The sequence below is a fragment of the Phocoena sinus genome, chromosome 5 (genome assembly GCF_008692025.1).
Source record: "Phocoena sinus isolate mPhoSin1 chromosome 5, mPhoSin1.pri, whole genome shotgun sequence".
Taxonomy (NCBI): domain Eukaryota; kingdom Metazoa; phylum Chordata; class Mammalia; order Artiodactyla; family Phocoenidae; genus Phocoena; species Phocoena sinus.
Genome location: NC_045767.1, coordinates 68,087,072 through 68,105,535, shown reverse-complemented (window position 1 = coordinate 68,105,535; position 18,464 = coordinate 68,087,072). Strand labels below are relative to the sequence as shown.

Below are 18,464 nucleotides of genomic sequence, written 5' to 3'. Positions count from 1 at the left end.
GTTTACAAAAGTTAAGTAAATTTCCCTAGAATACCCACCTAGGATATTCAGACTTTGCATCAGGAACCAGGCCATCTCCCTCCAGAGAATAGTGCTCTTACCCATTAATGGAGGGATCAAACCCGCACGCCCTGCATTAGAAGGCACAGTCTTAATCACTGGACCACCAGGGAACTCTCAGATTTCCTAATACTTTTTTACAGGTAAAAGCACCAGGCGCTCAGAGAGGCAAACTCCAGCCTGCAGGCTCCTACTGCTGCATCTGAACTGTGCTTGAAGCTTCAGGACTCTAGAAGCCCAGTACTGCTGAGTATTAATTCAATTGATTCAACATGCAAGGTTGTGCCATGACTACAAGCTGTCTCCTTCCCAGAGATCATAGTTACTGCCCTCAGATTGTAGGAATTAGGATGCAGGACCTCTTCAGGACACACGACTCCCCTACTGATAAAAAGTTTCTGGCACTATACGAGTTACGTACAAGGATCATTTTTACAGAACGTAATAAGAGGAAGCCCATGGAGTCCTCTAAGGCTGACATCGTCTATGTCACAAACACTTATACATCATTTGTCTCTCTCTTCTTTTCATATTAGATTGACTACTAGTTTAATGTTATTGGTTCCTAATACTTACTAAAATACACTTGCCACTTCATTAAGGATTCTTAATGTTCTTTAAATTTATTTCTTCACCCACTTGATATTTCTCCATGCTGATAATGTGCCATGCTCAAAACTGTGTTCTGCTGACTCAGCAAGGTACTGAAGCATGGGGGGGTGATATAACACCAGAGTCCAAAAGGGTTTCAACAGCCTGGACTAACACAATAAAATTATATTCTGTTGAATGTAGAGTCTTGTACCTATATACAGAAAGGACACTAACAAAACAGTATCACATTAAATGAAAAATACATGTTTTATGGGACCGAAAGCTTAAACTTCATGAATCTTTTCATTGAGAAGAGATGATTAAGTGAGTCAAAAAGATAAGGTCTTCTTGGCAGAAATATTATAGAGAAAATTCAGGCATCTGATTAAAGGCTGGACACTAGTTGCTCAGTGGATAAGAGCTCAATCTCTGGAGTCAAACGTTCTGGTAGTTATATCACTTACCATCCTGTGACTTTGACGAAGGTACTCAATATCCGTGAGCTTGGACCAGTTTGCTTCTGCAGCTTAACAGACCACCCCAAACTGAGTGGAATACAACCACAAGCACTTATTGCTTGCTCATGAGTCTGAGTGGGGACTAACAATCTAGGATCTAGGCTAAGCTCTACAGGGCTTGGCTTCAAGCTGTTGTTGGGTCCAGGTCTGCTCTTTGTGTCTCTCACTCTTCTAGGACCAGCCAGACTTCTGTAGCATGTCCTTCTTTTGGTGATGCTTCCATCACCAATGTAAGAGGCAAACCCCAAAATGCAAGCATGCAAGCATATTTCAAGCCTCTGCATGTGCTACATCTGTTACCATCCCATTGTCCAATGGGAGTCATGTGGCCAGACTAAAGTCGCTCCTGTCCTCAGGTAGCCATGGCAGAAGTGTGTCAGTATACTACAGGGAAAGGGAAAAAACAGCCAATAATTTAATCTTTGATTAATTTAATCAAAGCCCTAGTTTTCTCATAGACAAAATAAACTTACCACACTTACGAAGGGTGCTAGGCAGACTAATAGCCACCCCAAAATGGACATGCCCTAATCCCCACAATCTGTGAATACATTACCTTAAATGGCAAAAGAGATTTTGCAGAGTGACTATGTTAAGGATCTTAAGATAAAAAGATTAGCCTGGATTACTCAGGAGAGCACAATGTAATCATAAATATCTTTATAAGAGAAAAAGGGAAGTGGAAGAGCTAGAAAAGATATGTAACAGTGGAAGCAGACATCACACAAGCCAAGGAATGTGAGCCTCCAGAAGCTGGAAAAGGTAAGGAATGGATTCTCCCCTAAAGCCTCCAGAAGGAACATAGCCCAGCTGAAACCTTGATTTTAGCTCCCTAAGACTCATTTCAGACTTCTGACCTCTAGAACTGCAAAGCAATAAACTTGTGTTGTTTTAAGCCACTAAGTTTGTAGCAATTTGTTTCAACAGCAACAGGAAACTAATACACTAGGTAATTATCATTGTTCAGTCCTTCCTAAATATCGATACTGCAGGCTTTATTTTTCACATAACCAGCATGACTAATCTGGATGCCAAAAGCCCTGCTTTTCATTTCAGAGGAAAAGTATGAGTCCTGTATTATTGAAAAGGGGAGTATTTACTTGGGACCATTTGGTGCAGGAGACTGCACCCAGAATCTTGGGACATGAGAGGACATCACTTTTGCCAAATGCTCCATAAGCAATGTGCTGATAGCTGTCAAAGGAAGGTGCTCAGGAGACAGCCATAAGGGGACATGTGAACCTGGCTCTACACCAAAGGCACCATGCAGGTGAGGAGAGCTGCTCTGCCAGCATGGGCTGCTTCTAGGGCCCCCCATAAGCAGGCTTGCCTGCAGCTTCTCCATGCTGACCCAGTTCGAATCCATGAAGCCCCATCCCCCAACCTCTAGACCCACTGACTTCCTCTAAGGTCATAGCCCATCCACCTCTTCTCCCCTTCCTAAGATGACCCTCATTTAGTCTCCACTGGTTTGGGACTGTGACTTCTCCCTATTCTGTTTCCACGGACCTGTTAGAGCATAATTCCCCAGCGCCTACTCTTCTAACACAGACTGTCTCTTGCAAATCAATACCTTGGCTTTCGTTCCTCTATCCACCTGTGGAGTAGTCAAGCTTTCAGAGTTTTCATATAATAAAGATATTTAATTTCCATATCATTAGTTACATAAAAGATACATAAAGGAGCAACTTAATTCTTTCATGGCCTAATTTTATTGTTTAAGAATCAATAAAATAAGGAATACTTCTCTAATTTGGTCTATTAACTATAGGGGAGAGTTACATGGACAAAAATTACATCTACTTCTTCCCTCCTAATGAAAGGTTCTAAGACATAAATAATTTGTCAGGGGGAACCTTCAAGATGGCAGAGGAGTAAGACGTGGAGATCACCTTCCTCCCCACAAATACATCAAAAATACATCTACATGTGGAAAAACTCCTATAGAACACCTACTAAAGGCTGGCAGAAGACCTCAGACCTCCCAAAAGGCAAGAAACTCCCCACGTACCTGGGTAGGGCACACACAAAAAAAGAAAAAACAAAGACAAAAGAATAGGGACAGGACCTGCACCTCTGGGAGGGAGCTGTGAAGGAGGAGAAGTTTCCACACACTAGGAAGCCCCTTCGCGGGCGGAGACTGCAGGTGGCAGAGGGGGGAAGCTTCGGAACCACGGAGGAGAGCGCAGCAACAGGGGTGTAGAGGGCAAAGCAGAGAGACTCCCGCACAGAGGATCGGTGCCGACCAGCACTCACCAGCCCGAGAGACTTGTCTGCTCACCCGCTGGGGCGGGTGGGGGCTGGTAGCTGAGGCTCGGGCTTCCATCGGATCCCAGGGAGAGGACTGGGGTTGGCTACGTGAACACAGCCTGAAGGAAGCTGGTGCACCACAGCTAGCTGGGAGGGAGTACAGAAACAACTCTGGACCTGCCTAAGAGGAAAGAGACCATTGTTTTGGGGTACGCAAGGAGAGGGGATTCAGAGCACTGCCTAACCGAGTTCGAGATGCGCGTGAGCTGTGGCAATCAGAGCAGACGCCAGAGACAGGCAGGAGATGCTAAGGTTGCTGCTGCAGCCACCAGAAGCCTGTGTGCAAGCACAGGTCACTACCCACACCTCCCCTCCCGGGAGACTGTGCAGCCCACCACTGCCAGGGCCCTGTGATCCAGGGCCAACTTCCTGGGAGGACAAATGGCGCATCTCAGGCTGTAGCAACGTCACGACGGCCTCTGCCGCAGCAGGCTCGCCCTCGCATTCCATATGCGTCCCTCTCCCCAGCATGAGTGAGGCAGAGCCCCCTAATCAGCTGCCACTTTAACTCCATCCTGTTTGAGGAGAGAACAGATGCCCTCAGGCGACCTACATGCAAAGGCGAGTCCAAATCCAAAGCTGAACCCCAGGAGCTGTGAGAAGAGAAAGGGAAATCTCTCCAAGCAGCCTCAGAAGCAGCAGATTAAATCTCCACAATCAATTTAATGTACCCTGCATCTCTGGAATACCTGAATAGACAACAAAAAATCCCAAAATTGAGGTGTGGACTTCAGAAGCAACTGTAGATTTAGGGTTTGCTTTCTGCATCTAATTTGTTTCTGGTTTTATGTTTAGCTTAGTTTAGTATTTAGAGCTTATTATCACTGGTAGATGTGTTTATTGATCTGTCTGCTCTCTTCCTTTTAAAATTATATATATATATATATATAATTTTCTTTCCATTTTCTCTTTTTGTGAGTGTATATGTGTATGCTTCTTTGTGTGATTTTGTCTTTGACATTATCATTTGTCCTAGGGTTCTGTCTGTCCATTCTTTCTCTGTTTGTTTGTTTGGGGGTTTTTCCTTGGGTTTTTTGTATAGCTTTTAATCATTGGTGGATTTGTTTTTTGGTTTGGTTGCTCTCTTCATGCTTTTTCTTATTACTTTTTTATTTTTAATAATTTTTTTTCATTTTAATAACTTTATTGTACTTTTTTCTTTCTCTTCCTTTTCTTCTGAGCCATGTGGCTGAAAGGGTCTTGGTGCTCTGGCTGGGTGTCAGGCCTGAGTCTCTGAGGTGGGAGAGCTGAGTTCAGGACATTGGTCTGCCAGAGACCTCCCAGCCCCATGTAATATCAAATGGCAAATGGTCTCCCAGAGATCTCCATCTCAATGCTAAGACCCAGCTCCACTCAATGACCAGCAAGCTACATAGGACACCCTATGCCAAACAGCTAGCAACACAGGAACACAACCCCACCCATTAGCAGAGAGGCTGTTTAAAATCATAATAAGTTCACAGACACCCCAAAACACACCACCGGACATAGTCCTGCTCACCAGAAAGACAAGATCCAGCCTCATCCACCAGAACACAGGCACCAGTCCCCTGCACCAGGAAGCCTACACAACCCACTGAACCAACCTTAGCCACTGGGGACAGACACCAAAAACACTGGGAACTACAAACCTGCATCCTGTGAAAAGGAGACCCCCAACACAGTAAGTTAAGCAAAATGAGAAGACAGAGAAATACACAGTAGATGAAGGAAGAAGGTAAAAACCCACTAGACCAAACAAATGAAGAGGTAATACGCAGTCTACCTGAAAAAGAATTCAGAGTACTGTTAGTAAACATGATCCAAAATCTTGGAAATAGAATGGAGAAAATACAAGAAACGTTTAACAAGGACCTAGAGGAACTAAAGAGCAAACAAACAATGATGAACAACACAATAAATGAAATTTAAAACTCTCTAGAAGGAATAAATAGCAGAATAACTGAGGCAGAAGAACGGATAAGTGACCTGGAAGATAAAATAGTGGAAATAACTACTGCAGAGCAGAATAAAGAAAAAAAAATGAAAAGAACTGAGGACAGTCTCAGAGACCTCTGGGACACATTAAGCACACCAACATTCGAATTCTAAGGGTCTCAGAAAAGAAGAGAAAAAAAGGGACTGAAAAAATATTTGAAGAGATTATAATTGAAAACTTCCCTAATATGGGAAAGGAAATAGTCAACTACAGGAAGCACAGAGAGTCCCATCCAAGGAGAAACACGCCAAAACACATATTAATCAAACTATCAAAAATTAAATACAAAGAAAAAAAATTAAAAGCAGCAACGGAAAAGCAACAAATAACATACAAGGGAATCCCCATAAGGTTAACAGCTGATCTTTCAGCAGCAAGCCAGAAGGGAGTGGCAGGACATATTTAACATGATGAAAGGCAAAAACCTACAACCAAGATTACTCTACCCAGCAAGAATCTCATTCAGATTCAACAGAGAAATTAAAATTTTTACAGACAAGCAACACCTAAGAGAATCCAGCACCACCAAACCAGCATTACAACAAATGCTTAAGGAACTTCTCCAGGCAGGAAACACAAGAGAAGGAAAAGACCAACAATAACAAACCCAAAACAACAAAGAAAATGGTAATAGGAACATACATATCGATAACTACCTTAAATGTAAATGGATTAAATGCTCCAAAAAAAAGACAGACTGGCTGAATGGACACAAAAACAAGACGCATATATATGCTGTCTACAAGAGACACAATTCAGACCTAGGGACACATACAGAGTGAAAGTGAGGGGATGGAAAAAGATATTCCATGCAAATGGAAATCAAAAGAAAGCTGGAGTAGCAATTCTCATATGAGACAAAATAGACTTTAAAATAAAGACTATTACAGGAGACAAAGAAGGACAGTATATAATGATTAAGGGATTAATCCAACAAGAAGATATAACAATTGTAAATATTTATGCACCTAACATAGGAGCACCTCAATACACAGGCAAATGCTAACAGCCATAAAAGAGGAAATTGACAGTAACACAATCATAGTAGAGGACTTTAACACCCCACTCTCACCAATGGACAGACATCCCAAATGAAAATAAATAAGGAAACACAAGCTTTAAATGATGCATTAAACGAGATGGACTTAATTGATATTATTGGACACTCCACCCGAAAACAACAGAATGCACATTCTTCTCAAGTGCTCATGGAACATTCTCCAGGATAGATCATATCTTGGGTCACAAATCAAGCCTTGGTAAATTTAAGAAAACTGAAACCATATCAAGTATCTTTTCTGGCCACAACGCTATGAGACTAGATATCAATTACGGGAAAAAAAATCTGTAAAAAATACAAACACATTGAAGCTAAACATTGTGTTATTAAATAACCAAGATATCACTGAAGAAATCAAAGAGGAAATCAAAAAATACCTAGAAACAAATGGCAATGAAAACACAATGACTCAAAAGCTATGGGATGCAGCAAAAGCAATTCTAAGAGGTAAGTTCATAGCAATACAATCTTACCTCAAGAAACAAGAAACATCTCAAATAAACAACCTAACCTTACACTTAAAGCAATCAGAGAAAGAAGAATAAGAAAACCTCAAAGTTAGGAAAAGGAAAGAAATCATAAAGATCAGATCAGAAATAAATGAAAAACAAAGGAAGGAAACGATAGCAAAGATCAATAAAATTAAAACCTGGTTCTTTGAGAAGATAAACAAAATTGATAAACCACTGGCCACATTCATCAAGAAAAAAAGTAAGAAGATTCAAATCAATAGAATTAGAAATGAAAAAGGAGAAGAAACAACTGACACTGCAGAACTACAAAGGATCATGAGAGATTACTACAAGCAACTATATGTCAAAAAAACGGACAACCTGGAAGAAATGGACAGATTCATAGAAAAGCACATCCTTCCATGACTGAACCACGAAGGAATAGAAAATATAAACAGACCAGTCACAAGCACTGAAATTGAAACTGTGATTAAAAATCTTCCAACAAACAAAAGCCCAGGACCAGATGGCTTCACAGGTAAATTCTATCAAACATTTAGAGAAGAGTTAACACCTATCCTTCTCAAACTCTTCCAAAATATAGCAGAGGGAGGAACACTCCCAAACTCATCCTACGAGGCCACCATCACCCTGATACCAAAACCAGACATGTCACAAAGAAAGAACCCTACAGCCCAATATCACTGATGAACATAGATGCAAAAATCCTCAACAAAATACTAGCAAATAGAATCCAACAGCACATTAACGGGATCATACACCATGATCAAGTGGGGTTTATCCCAGGAATGCAAGGATTCTTCAATACATGCAAATCAATCAATGTGATACACCATATTAACAAACTGAAGGAGAAAAACTATATGATCACCTAAATAGATGCAGAAAAAGCTTTCAACAAAATTCAACACCATTTATGATAAAAGCCCTCCAGAAAGTAGGCATAGAGGGAACTTACCTCAACATAATAAAGGCCATATATGACAAACCCACAGCCAACATCATTCTCAATGGTGAAAAACTGAAACCACTTCCACTAAGATCAGGAACAAGACAAGGTTGCCCAATCTCACCACTGTTATTCATCATAGTTTTGGAAGTGTTAGCCACAGCAATCAGAGATGAAAAATAAATAAAAGGAATACAAATTGGAAAAGAAGAAGTAAAGCTGTCGTTGCTTGCAGATGACATTACACTATACATAGAGAATCCTAAAGACACTATCAGAAAACTATTAGAGCTAATCAATGAATTTGGCAAAGTAGCAGGATACAAAATCAATGCACAGAAAACTCTTGCATTCCTATACACTAATGATGAAAAATCTGATAGAGAAGTTAAGGAAACACTCCCATTTACTACTGCAAGAAAAAGAATAAAATACCTAGGAATAAACCTACCTAAGGAGACAAAAGACCTGTATGCAGAATACGATAACACACTATTGAAAGAAATTAAAGATGACACAAACAGCAGGACAGATATACCATGTTCTTCGATTGGAAGAATCAATATTGTGAAAATGACTATACTACCCAAAGCAATCTACAGATTCAATGCAATCTCTATCAAACTACCAATGGCATTTTTCACAGAACTAGAACAAAAAATTTCACAATTTGTATGGAAACACAAAAGACCCTGAATAGCCAAAGCAATCTTCAGAAAGAAAAACGGAGCTGGAGGAATCAGGCTCCCAGTCTTCAGACTGTACTACAAAGCTACAGTAATCAAGACAGTATGTTACTGGCACAAAAACAGAAATACAGACCAATGGAACAGGATAGAAAGTGCAGAGATAAACCCACACACATATGGTCACCTTATCTTTGATAAAGGAGGCAAAAGTATACAACGGAGAAAAGATAGCGCCTTCAGTAAGTGGTGCTGGGAAAACTGGACAGCTACATGGAAAAGAATGAAATTAGAACACTCTCTAACACCACACACAAAAATAAACTCAAAATGGATTAAAGACCTAAATGTAAGGCCAGAAACTATAAAACTCTTAGAGGAAAACAGGCAGAACACTTTATGACATAAATCACAGCAAGATCCCTTTTGACCCACCTCCTAGAGAAATGGAAATAAAAACAAAAATAAACAAATGGGACCCAATGAAACTTAAAAGCTTTTGCACAGCAAAGGAAAACATAAACAAGATGAAAAGACAAGCCTCAGAATGGGAGAATATATTTGCAAACGAAACAACTGATAAAGGATTAATCTCTAAAATATACAAGCAGCTCATGCAGCTCAATAACAAAAAAACAAACAACCCAATCCAAAAATGGGCAGAAGACCTAAATAGACATTTATCCAAAGAAAATATACAGGTTGCCAACAAACACACAAAAGGATGCTCAACATCATTAATCATTAGAGAAATGTAAATCAAAACTACAATGATGTGCCACCTCACACTGGTCAGAATGGCCATCATCAAAAAGTCTACAAACAATAAATGCTGGAGAGGGTGTGGAGGAAAGGAACCCTCTTGCACTGTTGGTGGGAATGTAAATTGATACAGCCACTAAGAAGAACAATATGAAGGTTCCTTAAAAAACTAAAAATAGAACTACGATACGACCCAGCAATCCCACTACTGGGCATATACCCTGAGAAAACCATAATTCAAAAAGAGTCATCTACCACAATGTTCGCTGAAACACTATTTATAATAGTCAGGACATGGAAGCAACCTAAGTGTCCATCAACAGATGAATGGATAAAGAAGAAGTGGCACATATATACAATGGAATATTACTCAGCCATAAAAAGAAGCGAAATTGAATTATTTGTAATGAGGTGGATGGACCTAGAGACTGTCATACAGTGTGAAGTAAGTAAGTCAGAAAGAGAAAAACAAAGACCATATACTAACCCATAGATGTGGAATCTAAAAAAAAAAAAAAAAAAAGGTTCTGAAGAACCTAGGGTCAGGACAGGAATAATGATGCAGACGTAGAGAATGGACTTGAGGACATGGGGAGGGGGAAGTGTAAGCTGGGATGAAGTGAGAGAGTGGCATGGACATATATACACTACCAAATGTAAAACAGATAGCTAGTGGGAAGCAACTGCATAGCACAGGGAGATCAGCTCTGTGCTTTGTGACCACGTAGAGGGGTGAGATAGAGAGGGTGGGAGGGAGACGCAAGAGGGAGGAGATATGGGGATATATATGTATACATATACCTGATTCACTTTGTTATACAGCAGCAACTAACACAACATTTTAAAGCAATTATACTCCCATAAAGATGTTAAAAAAAAATTTGTCAGCAGTTAGGTGAGATAATGAATTATTAAAAAAATAAAATTAAGCAAAGAGATCCAAATTCTTAGTTGAATAGATTTGTACACATAAATAAAATTTCCTTAACCAAAAATTTTTGGATGGTATTTTATTCTGTGTATCATTTTGAAAATTCCTTCCAGGCAATAATGATTGAGGGATTGGTATATTTTTTATAGTGTGTCAATTTATAGACTAGTAAATGTTTATATTGCTTTATACAATATTCAGAATACTGGATTTAGGAGAATGACCAGAAATCTACAAGCATGAATAGGCCAGCCAGAGGATATTTGTCTAGTCCTACTCTTATACTGTTTTCACGAAGTTTGGAAACTTTGGGTGCTAATTCCCTAATTATGTGGTAATCATGGTCTGCCAGTAGAGTTCATTAAGTTGTTTCAAGTCATCTTGTGGAATCTGTGGGTTTGCTCAGCATGTTGTTCTAAAGTCAGAATTAAGATAGATTCATGGGATTTATCTTCAAGCAATTAAAACAAAGCTTCCACAAATTTAAATGTCATGATGATACAAGAATTCTGATAAGTTGACAAAAATGAGATATATTCCAATTTAGATATTTCTTGCACTAAGGAGAGAAAATTTTAATAAGATTCACAAGACTTGGATAAGTGAGTGCTAATGGTCAGAGTCACCATTCCTGACTTTAGGGGACTTGTAGGTAATCTTGGGAACAGATTACCTTTCAGTTCTTGGGCCCAGATCAGAACAACATTAGAAAGAAAGCAAGAGAGGCTGAAGAAAGGAATCTAATATAATGATGGTCTAACAAGAGAAAGACTAAAACCGAGAAAAATATAAGCATTGGAGAAGTGAAAAATGGGTGGCAGAGGCTATGATAGGCCAACAAGAAAACAGAGGATGGGAATTCTCTAGAGATGGGAAACAAAGTCAAGTGTGGTATCTGAATTCTTCCAGGAATCACTTTACACAACCACTCATTATACACTACTGAATATTCCATGAAGGCTGGAATTGGGTTTTATTCCTCACCTTATCTAGCATAGTGCCTGCTCCATAATAGATATGCAGTAAATGGTTATTAAATAAATGATTGAATGAATATTAAAGATAACTCACATCAGAAATAATTGATTGGAACAAGCTACCAATACTTCACCATGCAAACTCTATTCCTATTCAATACAGGAAATCTCCAAAGATAAAGAGATGGAAAAGAAGGAAATAACCACTAAGAGAATGTCACTGAATTCATTAACTCAAAGTAAGAATATTTATTGAGGTCCTAATTAGTATCAATGTCAAATGCTGTGATAAAGAGTAGCAAAGTGATGGTATGTGGAAGGTGGTCACAGTAACTCTGTAGTTTACAACAATTCTTTAATTGTACACAAATAATACAGCAGTAGTACCAACTTATTTTTTGGTGCTTTTTTCTGCTTCTTGGATAACGTCACCTAATTTCTTAATGTAGCTTTCTGCATTGTTTGAAATTGTATCAAAAAATCCTAGAATTTCTTGCCTACTAAGCTAAGAAGGCAATATTCCATTAGTAAATGCTTGCTTTGATAGACTATTGCATAAGAATTTCCCTGGATAAATGTGATTTTAAATCCTACAACTTAATGTTTCATATATAGAAAAGAGCTCAAATTGTAATTAATTGATTAATAATGATACTACCTTATAGAGTTGCTATGAGGAATAAATGTCAATGCACATAAATAATGAGAACAGTGCCTGGCATTCAGGAAGTACTTAAGCAGTGTTTACTATCATTCTTGCTGTTGTTTTTCCAGAGTGGTACACATAAACCACTGGGACTAAAGAGTCAAGAGTATCGCTTCCTTTTTTCTGGAATATTATCTTATTACCAAAGCTAGATTCAGTGAACCAGAGATGGATAAGAAGTATGACCTGAAACTTCTGTTAATACAGATTAATGGCTGCATGCTAAGGTCAGTGAGCAAAGCTGAGCAGCTGTCTTCCTTGAGTGAACCTAGCCATCCCCCTGCAGTCTCAACTCCTCCAATCTCATGACAATTCAATCAAATGATGTTATAGAAATGATGTTTTGATAAATTTTAAAAGTATAATTTAAAACTGGATAGAAGCCATTTAACTGCAGAAAAACCTCCCCTAGGTGAAGACTGAACGAACATTCAATAAATGATAGATTTTGAAATCTGCTAACCAAATGTTGAAGTTTCAAAAGACCAGATAATACCATAACATGATATATTTAGTCTTGTAAATCTTCATGTTTGTTATTATTATAACATTTCAAAAGGGAAAGTTGGGAATTTTATAGAGCATAGAGCATTATACTTTTAAAAACGAACAAAGCCAAAACAGCAAAAGGCAGAATTCTAGCTTTGGGCCAAACAATTAATTTCCCTGATATTCAGTTATTTTAAAACAGACATCATCATCATAATAATATCCTGTTTATCTCACAAAATTTGGGGTACAATTAAGTAAAATAATGTCTGTAAAACCATTTGCATAATGTAAATTGTTCTGCAAGTGCATTATTATTTTTATTTTATTTGTCTTGAAATGTTAGAATGTTCATAAATATGAGCACATGGCCAGAGGTGTGCATGTACATACACAGATGGAGGTTAATGTCTAATTCGAGTTCTTAGAAAGGAGCCAGCAAATTATGGTATGTGCTGTAATTACCTTTCTTCTTTGCATCTATTTTTCTCTAATACAGTAATGTTAAATTTGTAGAAAGAGAGGGAAAACTAAAATTATGGAAATTATAGTACGTGATTCTAACAGAGTATGCTTACAAAGTTTGAGGATAAGGTCAAGAAAAGATTACCATCTGAAATGTAATCTCGTAAAAATAAATTAGAAAAAATTAATGACCTTAATTGTCTGTATCATTGACCCACCCTAAGAGACTTTGGAAATAATGTTGCTGCTAAGAGCAAGGTGTATCTCAGATTCAATCATGTGAACGGGGTGGAGAGCTATGAGCTATGCAGTCGTTTTGCAACTTGTCTTGCATGAGATAAAAAGGAATAATTTTTTAAAATAAAAAAATCTCTAAAATTTTCAAATAATGGGTAAAATTATTATCAGATAGAAACATCATTATAGCACAATTTCTTAAAGAGAACTAAAAAAGAACACCTATATCAGAGAATAATGGTAAGATTTCTGGGCCTGTTTCTAAACAAACTAGTGATGGATAAATTAGGGTACCAATAGGAAACATGCCTATCAGTATACCTGTATTTATCTTTGGCTCAGGAAATACCCTCCTGGTGATCCACCCTGATCAGAAAAAAAAAATCATAGATCAATACATATCTTCTTCATTTTCCTCATTAAACATTGAACACTAAGGAATATTTTTTATTAAAATTTCCTTTTACATCTAGGTCAATAATTCTCTTTACTGTATGTAAGAACAACCTAAACAGTTTCTAATACATGCCCATTTCCAGGCCATGACTAGAGTCTAGGTTTTCAGATTTCCAAATTGGCCTCTCTTAAGCATTACATTCCTGTCATCTCTGAGAAAAATGAAAAAGTCAGGCATCTGAAAAGCCATAACTTAGACCAGCTCCACGCTCTTGAGTGATTCACCAATGAACCACAGTCTATAAGGGCCACCTGATCATCCAGGTGACCTTTTCTCTCCTGGCCCATCAGTACCCTTCAAAACCTTGATTAATACTATACATTCTCAATTACCCAGAATTCTATAGGGTAAATTAATTGACAAACGAAATGAAAATTTGTTCTAATGTCCCTTTTACAGACAACTTTCTAAATAAGTGCTGCTAAGAAGTGTAAACGTTTGGAGCAAATAATTTCAATGATTATTCTCTGCACAGTTGAAATTTTTGCAAAGCACATGCCAATGTTTTATGAGACAGCAATAACATAATGGAAAACTAATAGAGAGGAAGCAAAGTGATTTACAGGGCCTTTGAAAGATATTATTTGTATTTAGGGCTCCCTCTCAAGTTTCAGATTGAGTGCTTTAAGATTGTATAACCTAAAAAGGGAAGAAAAACTTGACTGTTTCTTCAATCACAGTTCCTTTCTTCAATAAGATGGGCTGTGCATTGGAACCTTAATCAAATATCCAAGAAATGACTCCTGACTCCTCACTTTTCCTCACTGAGGGAAATTGCTACATTACAGTTACATCTAGTTAAGTTTGCTGCTTACTTTCCAAGGAATTCGGAAAATATACAGAGATCCAGGGAAGAGTCACATCTGGCCCCTATATCACACTTAGGGGAGTAATTGAATGGTAACTTCTGCTTTTACCCCCCTGGGGATTCTCTGCTACTGTACTGTGAGATGCCTGTTGGTGTGACCTACTCAGTCATCCTAAGACATATGCCTAAGATATTTGTCATCCGTTATGACATACACATCTCTTAGCAAGCAGCAAGTATCCAAGTCAGCTCTCAACATAACGCTGTGTAGATTGCACTGCACAACTCCAAGCGGTGCTGCTCACACAGTGATGTGAATGGAGCCCCTTAGAATAGTGTAGCTGGCAGCCTGATTCAAGGTAGGAGCTCCTTTAACATTTTATCCTGGAGAGATGGGAGAATATTCCCATGACAATGATGGCAATGATAATGATGATGAACACTAACGATGATGGCCCAAATCTGTGAACACCTACAATGTGCTGATTACTGTATAATTATTTAAAAAAAAGAATGACCAAAAGAAACTGATTAAATCTCAGACTTTGAGGGACCTCTGCTAGGAACCATTATTGTTTTCTTAAAGCATGGGGTAAATGGAATGAGGTTAAATTACTAGAAAATGACAGATTTTTTTCTCCAAAAAAGGGTGGGATGGAATTATGCATAAAAATATAAGTAAATATTGTAACCTAATCTAGTACTAAATTTGGACTTTGGAAGTTCTTCTATTTCCTCCTTGTGAATTTATAGCAGTATCAGGATAAAGCCATAGGGAGGAAAAGTTCTTCTCTCATAGGTTTTGAAGATTTAAGATTTAAGATCTTTACTCATAAATGATAGGTTTCTTGAGAGATTTGAACAACAAGTTCAAATCTAAGTACTAAAATTGGTACAGCAGTTTTGTAAATAATCCTCCAAATCATACAGCAATTGAAATCATGACAAGCTAAATTAATCACAAGAATGCAAACATTTTTAAACAATTGTTACAGAGTCTTGGTCTACACTTTAGCAATAACAATTTCTGCATTGGGTGAAACACAGAGGCCACTAAGATGAACTCAACCTAATGACTAGAAATCCACACAGGATTGCTTCCAACCTAGTAAAACATAGTCATCAGTTTCTGATTTTTGGTTCTCAACCCTCTCCCCTAATCTGTGAAATCCTTCACGGGTAAATTCTATAAATGAAAAAAACCTTTGCTTTTAACTGTTTTTATCCTTTGATTTCTTTTCTAAATCCTCATGATGTGACTTTTCCAAATACTTCCTTTAAATGAAAAATAAGTGTCTTTGGTTAAAATCCCCACTACTCCTGTGTTGTTATATAATGTCAAGGCATTGAATAATTCATCACAAGAGATCATTTTATTTAAATATTGAGAATAATATAAAATGGTATTACAATGAAAAATACTGGCTTGCTATCTTAATGGTAGTGATTATGAATTCCATTCCTGAAATAATGATGCCTGTTTTTAACAGAAAATCATTTCACCAATGCTTCCAGGCAATTTCAAAAACTTAACATAAGATCACTGTCAAAGGCCCAGGACCTGAATAATACATTCCTACATTATTGCGCAGAATCTATCATATCTTAAGGGCTAATTTTTTACTATAAAATCTGGATCTCAATCTGTACATTTATAGAATAACTTTTTCAAGTGCTGCTCTAGAGTTCTTAAGCAAATTAATGGAGAAATGCACCTCAAATGAAATCTGCAACCTCCCCAGGAATGGGAGGAAGCCTTTATAGTTACATAACATTCCAGCTGAATCCAACTCCACTGAATGCAGTATTCAGCCTTTTCTGGTTTAAATATCTATACAAGTGATGATAAATGCTAAATTGGTATCTTAAGGATGATTAACCAGAAATTAACTCCTAAGCTTTGCTCAAATGCTTTGAAGACTACAGTTTGTCTTCTTCCCTTCCTTGGCTAAGAAACAGATATATTGTTTTAGTCATTACGCCCTAGAAGACGACTACTTAAATGTTAGGAATTTGGCTTTGAGAGGTCAATCTAGTTTGCTAAGCATATGACCTTATTTTAATCAATGGCTGTTGAGACAATATCCTAGATGTAGAAGTGACTCATGAAGTACGTAGGAATCATGAATAAGAGAGGTTTGCTTTAAACTGGAGAACAGAGAGGTGTTGAGATGGTGAATTAGAAACAAAGATCAGGAAGGACAAAGTACAGTGACTTACCTCTAATACTTTGGTCAAATTGTTAAATAGAGCTTGTCCAGCACTGACTTTATATTTAACACCTCTGACTGTGCCATTTTTGCTTAAAATGTTGACTCTTCTTGTACCAAACCCCTTCTCGCTGGCAGCCCTTGCTAACACCAGCAAGTTATCCTGGTCATTCTCCTGCTCGTCCCCTTCCGATCCTATGTGGCCATTCTGCTGTCCATCAGACTCACTGAGTCCATCTATGCCACAGATACTGGCACATTCAGAATCCAGAGAGCCTGCCGGTCGCCCATCTTCATATACCTCCTTCAGAACTCGCCCACTATGAGATGACGCGATCCGAAATCGGACTTTCCGTGACCTGTCATTTTCTGGCTTCATCTCCCTTTTTAGCATGGTCCCATCCACATAACAAGCTGTTCACATAATTCTGGTTCCCTGGTTACTGCATTAGTCCACTTTCCATAGAGCAATACCAGAGCTTAATTCTAGTGACAGCAGCACTCATATGAAACTAACATCAAAACGAAAGAAGATTCCCAAGAACTTACAGTACATCTCTGCTATTAATAATGAATGTGTGTGTGTGTGCTATGGTTACCTTTAAACTAAAACCTGCAAAGTGATCCCAGCCTTTAAATATTAAATAGCCATGGTGGAGGCTTTAGCAAGACAAGTGCAAGAAAGTAGCATGCAATGAAACAGAAAATAAGTATGGGGCAAGGAAATGAAAGACTTGGACTTTGAAGCCAGTGGTGAGTGTTGAAAAGGATCTTAGCAGCAGAAATACCTCTAACAGCTCAGAGTGGAGACCAGGGATAAAATATGGAATCAAATGTGTAGGATGGGAGGTGTCATAGTCTTCTCACAGTGCTTATTCCTTCTGTCTTTCATGCTCTTTAAAAAGGGCAGTGAACATATTACATGTCTGCATAGAGCTATCAATATTAGCTCTTATTAAATCATCAGTTAGACTTCATCCATATTGTATACGATGAATTTTCAATCTACACCTTCATCTTCATGCACAAGTAGTTTTACTGAAGTTTTACTGAAGAATAGCTTTTTAACAGGTTATAACAAGGAATATCTTTTCTTTTGTTGCTTTCCCACTTTTGCTAGTAGAAAACACTCCTCTCTTTGACAAAGGGAAAGGTTTTGGAAAGGAAACATGGAACAGCGAGGGAAGAATGGAAAATCCTCCAAGCCAGCCAGATCAGCCAAAGTAATCCAGGTGATCACATTGATAAATATCATATCCAAATCACCCATGCATAGAGAAGGGTCCTCCTTACGCTGTGCTCAGTGGATTTTCTGTCACTTTGGCAAGCACCTGAAGAAGCTCCTAAGATACAAGGACATATTGGAACTTATACCATAGTAAGTGCCCCAACCTGTCTGAAACTCCAGAGGGAGGATACTCAGCTGGCTCTCATACTGAGTTTCAAGCTTTTTTTATCTTTATAAGTCTTCACCTGATTATAAACTCAATTTATACTTACTTCAGAACATACTTAACAGCTTAAAGTTGAAAATAAAAGTCACAACTAACGTCACTAGAGATGTTAGTAACTTTGTGAAATGTCTTCCAGTGTGTATGAAGGTGAGATAACTACATTGCTCAGCCTCTTGCATTTAAGGGAGAGGAAGCAAATGCTTAGCTTTTGCCGAGGGGATGTGAGCAAAAGTGACGTGTCATTTGTGGGCCAAGGCAGTTGACAGACAGTGTCCTGTCCATGCTATTTCTCTTCCCACCTGCTACCTGGACGGCGCCAGCAATCTTGTCATATGCTGAG

The 18,464-nt window shown here is 38.3% G+C and overlaps 1 protein-coding gene across 5 annotated transcripts in view; it reads right to left on the bottom strand.

Annotated features, from left to right (window-relative positions):
* Positions 1-18,464, bottom strand: part of GRXCR1 (glutaredoxin and cysteine rich domain containing 1) — a 335,749-nt gene that overhangs the window by 107,632 nt on the left and 209,653 nt on the right. Inside the window, exon 1 of one of the 5 annotated variants that reach the window (XM_032633386.1) lies at positions 16,681-17,073. The exons of the other annotated variants lie outside the window; for them this stretch is intronic. Within the exon in view, the coding sequence (XP_032489277.1) occupies positions 16,681-17,064 (384 nt within the window). The 5' untranslated portion in view covers positions 17,065-17,073. Of the gene's footprint in view, positions 1-16,680; positions 17,074-18,464 lie in introns of those variants that run through there. 5 annotated transcript variants of the gene reach the window in all.